This window comes from Camelina sativa, chromosome 9, assembly GCF_000633955.1.
Source record: "Camelina sativa cultivar DH55 chromosome 9, Cs, whole genome shotgun sequence".
Lineage (NCBI taxonomy): Eukaryota > Viridiplantae > Streptophyta > Magnoliopsida > Brassicales > Brassicaceae > Camelina > Camelina sativa.
In genome coordinates, this window is record NC_025693.1 from 37,742,630 (window position 1) to 37,746,279 (window position 3,650).

Sequence of the window (3,650 nt, forward strand, 5' to 3'; positions counted from 1 at the left end):
ACGATTCCCAGTACTTGGAATCTCCTTTATTCTACAGTTCCTTGCTAACGTACGAAAAGGGTAAAAAGAGCTCTCCGGTCGTCTTGGCCCTCCCAGCTTCTCAGAGTTGTCCATGATTTTATTGAAATCACCAGTAAGCATCCACGCGGCATCCCGTTGAATCCCAATTCTAGTAATCCTCTCCCATACCTCTGATCGCAAATGCCGTGTTGGGTCACCATATACAAAACGAAAAGTGTAATAGTGCCAAAAATCCAATAATATTACTATTATAAAGTTAAATATTTTTTAAAATTATATTACACGTCAACTTTTTCCCCCAGTCCGGTTCAATTGATCTCTCCATTGTAAATAGAGAAAATTTTCAAAAGATATACTAAACCAGTTTTTGACTAAAGCTTTTAAAGCAATTTAGGATCTTAATATATAACTCAATAGTCTGACTATAGTATACATATTCAAACTCTCAATTGTCTCAACTCAACAAACAAAACTTTCACAAAAATAAAGTGTAACAAAACCAAAAAATCCAATAAAATCCAATAATATATAACTATAAAGTATTTTCAAATTGTCCAAGTCCGGTTCAATCCTCTCCATCATCTCTCTCTCTCTCTCTTTCATCATCTCTATAAAGCAGAGAGCTTCACAGCGCGTGAAAAATGGCTTTTCCCACTGAGCCACGACGCGTTTGAATCCTCCACCTCTCTCTCCTCTCCTCAAAGATTCCACCTACCTATACTTATATACAACATATATATATATATATATGGTGCTACGTGTATATACTTCCAACAATATCATCATTTCTTCTTCACCCAACACTTTGAAAACTCCTATCATATACGATTCTTGGATCTATGAGGCCGTTCTCCAAGAACGATCGTCGCCGTTGGTCATTCGATTCAGTCTCCGCCGGAAGAACCGCCGTCGGTAGTGCGTCAACTTCACCTGGAACTGAATACTCCAACGGCGGCGAAGAGTTCGTCGAGGTCACCATCGATCTCCAAGACGATGACACGATCGTTCTCCGCAGCGTCGAGCCGGCGACGGCCATTAACGTCGTCGATATGATCTCCGACGAAGCTTCCGGAGGAACAATGACTCCGGTTTCCATCTCGAGATCTCCGACGATGAAACGTACTTCGTCGAACCGGTTCCGTCAGTTCTCTCAAGAACTCAAGGCTGAAGCTGTCGCGAAGGCGAAACAGTTGTCTCATGAACTGAAACGGTTCTCGTGGTCTCGTTCTTTTTCAGGCACTCTAACCACCACTTCCGCCGCGAATCAAAACGGCGGTGGTGGTGGTTTGGTAAACTCGGCTTTAGAAGCACGAGCGTTGCGGAAACAAAGAGCTCAGTTAGATCGGACTCGGTCTAGTGCGCAAAGAGCTCTACGTGGTTTGAGATTCATAAGCAATAAAAAGAAGAACGTTGATGGTTGGAACGATGTTCAGTCCAATTTCGATAAACTCGAAAAAAACGGTTTCATCTATCGTTCTGATTTCGCTCAATGCATAGGTAACACAAAAAAAAAACTCTATATATATATATATATATATATATAATCTTGAGATTCTTGAATATTTACTCTAAATCTTGATTTGTTAATACAGGAATGAAAGATTCAAAAGAGTTTGCGTTGGAACTGTTCGATGCATTGAGTAGAAGAAGAAGATTAAAAGTCGAAAAGATCAACCACGATGAGCTTTATGAGTATTGGTCACAAATCAACGACGAAAGCTTTGATTCTCGTCTCCAGATCTTCTTCGACATGTACGTAACAAAAAAAAAAAAAAAAAAAGTTTACTTAAAAACTTCATGGTTAATTTTTAATTACTATACTAATAATGATTATCGTAAAAGCTTGTTATAATGATTTTACTATATAACGATCCCATATTTTCAGCGTCTTCCAGATCAGTCTACTTAATTATGATGATAATGATAATAATTAAACAGTATGGTAATTTGCATGTGTGCAGAAATTATTGTTCCCTGACGATGCGTATGCTTTAATTTTTATATAGTATAAACCTTTGACTTTTAATTGAAGATAATTAATACATAATTTATTACAAATCTACTACTGTATTAATCTTCTGTTATTTGTTGGGAATTTACAGAGTGGACAAGAATGAAGATGGGAGAATTACAGAAGAGGAAGTAAAGGAGGTAAATTAAATGCTTGCTAATTAACAGTTTTTGTCATTTTTTAATTAATAAATTTCATTAATTAATAAAATTTTAAAACTAAAATAGTATAAAAGGGGACTGGTAGTCAAAATAGTGTTTTTTATTTATAATCAAAGTTAGGCGGGGATTTGGTGACCTTAAATCTTATGAAATGATGATATACTAACCTCTCCTCTAAATTATAAAAAAAAATCTAAAGAACCAAAATGCGAATTTTCTTGTCTTGATTTTTTTAACCCATGTTCGTTTTAGATTCTTATCTATAAACTAAGTTGTCATTTCTGTTGAACAATGTTAATTTTTTATTGGTTTTGACTAAATAATCAACTTGTTTTATACTATATACTAATCTAATATTTGACGGTGACACAAGATACAATAGAGATGGTTTACTTACATTTTGTGTGTTTTTTCCTTTGAATATTTTTTAGATAATAATGTTGAGTGCATCTGCAAATAAGCTATCAAGATTAAAGGAACAAGCAGAGGAATATGCAGCTTTGATTATGGAAGAGTTAGATCCTGAAAGACTTGGCTACATAGAGGTTTGGTTTTGAATACACTGTATAAAATCTTTAATATGTTTCAAAAATCCACCATCACATGCTTTGTTTCCGTGCTTGCATGATGTGAATATTATATGATATTGCAGAATACTTTCGTTACACAAACGAAATAAAGTATGTTACACCGCCGCCCAAAAATAGAATTCAATAGTTCTTTTATATAATGACCTCACAGGTTATATAGACCAAAAGAAAAAGAAAAAAAATTACTATTGCATTAAACTATTTCATGTTTGCTTTTTTCCTACTCCTTATCTCATTTTGCTGACACCTAGTATAGTTGTCCATTATAAAAGTATAGATTCTTCTATTCAGTAGCTCAAATATAGTATACAATTTCTTCTCTTCTATTTCAATTACTTAGGTGAAGTTGTTACAATAAAATATTTCAAAACATGTGACTGCTATTATCTTGTATGGTTATATTTATCTAACTCATCAGCATTTTATGATTATGATTTCATTGAGGCAAAAGTTTCATAGATTTTTATAATGTTGTTTTGTTTTTTTTTTTGTTCTTGTGTAGCTATGGCAACTAGAGACTCTGCTTTTACAAAAAGACACATACCTCAATTACAGTCAAGCATTGAGCTATACAAGCCAAGCATTGAGCCAAAACCTTCAAGGGTTAAGAAAAAAGAGTCGAATACATCGAATGAGTTCGGATTTCGTCTACTGCATGCAAGAGAATTGGAAAAGGATATGGGTTTTATCTTTATGGGTCTTGATCATGATCGGGTTATTCTTGTGGAAGTTCTTCCAATACAAGCAAAAAGATGCATTTCATGTGATGGGTTATTGCTTACTCACAGCAAAAGGAGCAGCTGAGACACTTAAATTCAACATGGCTCTTATACTTTTCCCGGTTTGCAGAAACACCATTACTTGGCT

The 3,650-nt window shown here is 34.7% G+C and overlaps 1 protein-coding gene across 1 annotated transcript in view; it reads left to right on the forward strand.

Moving 5' to 3' along the window:
* The window catches only part of LOC104714764 (respiratory burst oxidase homolog protein F-like), a 9,816-nt gene continuing 6,793 nt past the window's right edge, over nucleotides 628-3,650 (forward strand). Inside the window, exons 1-5 of the mRNA XM_010432220.2 lie at nucleotides 628-1,518; nucleotides 1,614-1,773; nucleotides 2,124-2,172; nucleotides 2,625-2,738; nucleotides 3,286-3,649. Coding sequence (XP_010430522.1) covers nucleotides 861-1,518; nucleotides 1,614-1,773; nucleotides 2,124-2,172; nucleotides 2,625-2,738; nucleotides 3,286-3,649 — 1,345 coding nt within the window. The 5' untranslated portion in view covers nucleotides 628-860. The remainder of the gene's footprint in view (nucleotides 1,519-1,613; nucleotides 1,774-2,123; nucleotides 2,173-2,624; nucleotides 2,739-3,285; nucleotide 3,650) is intronic.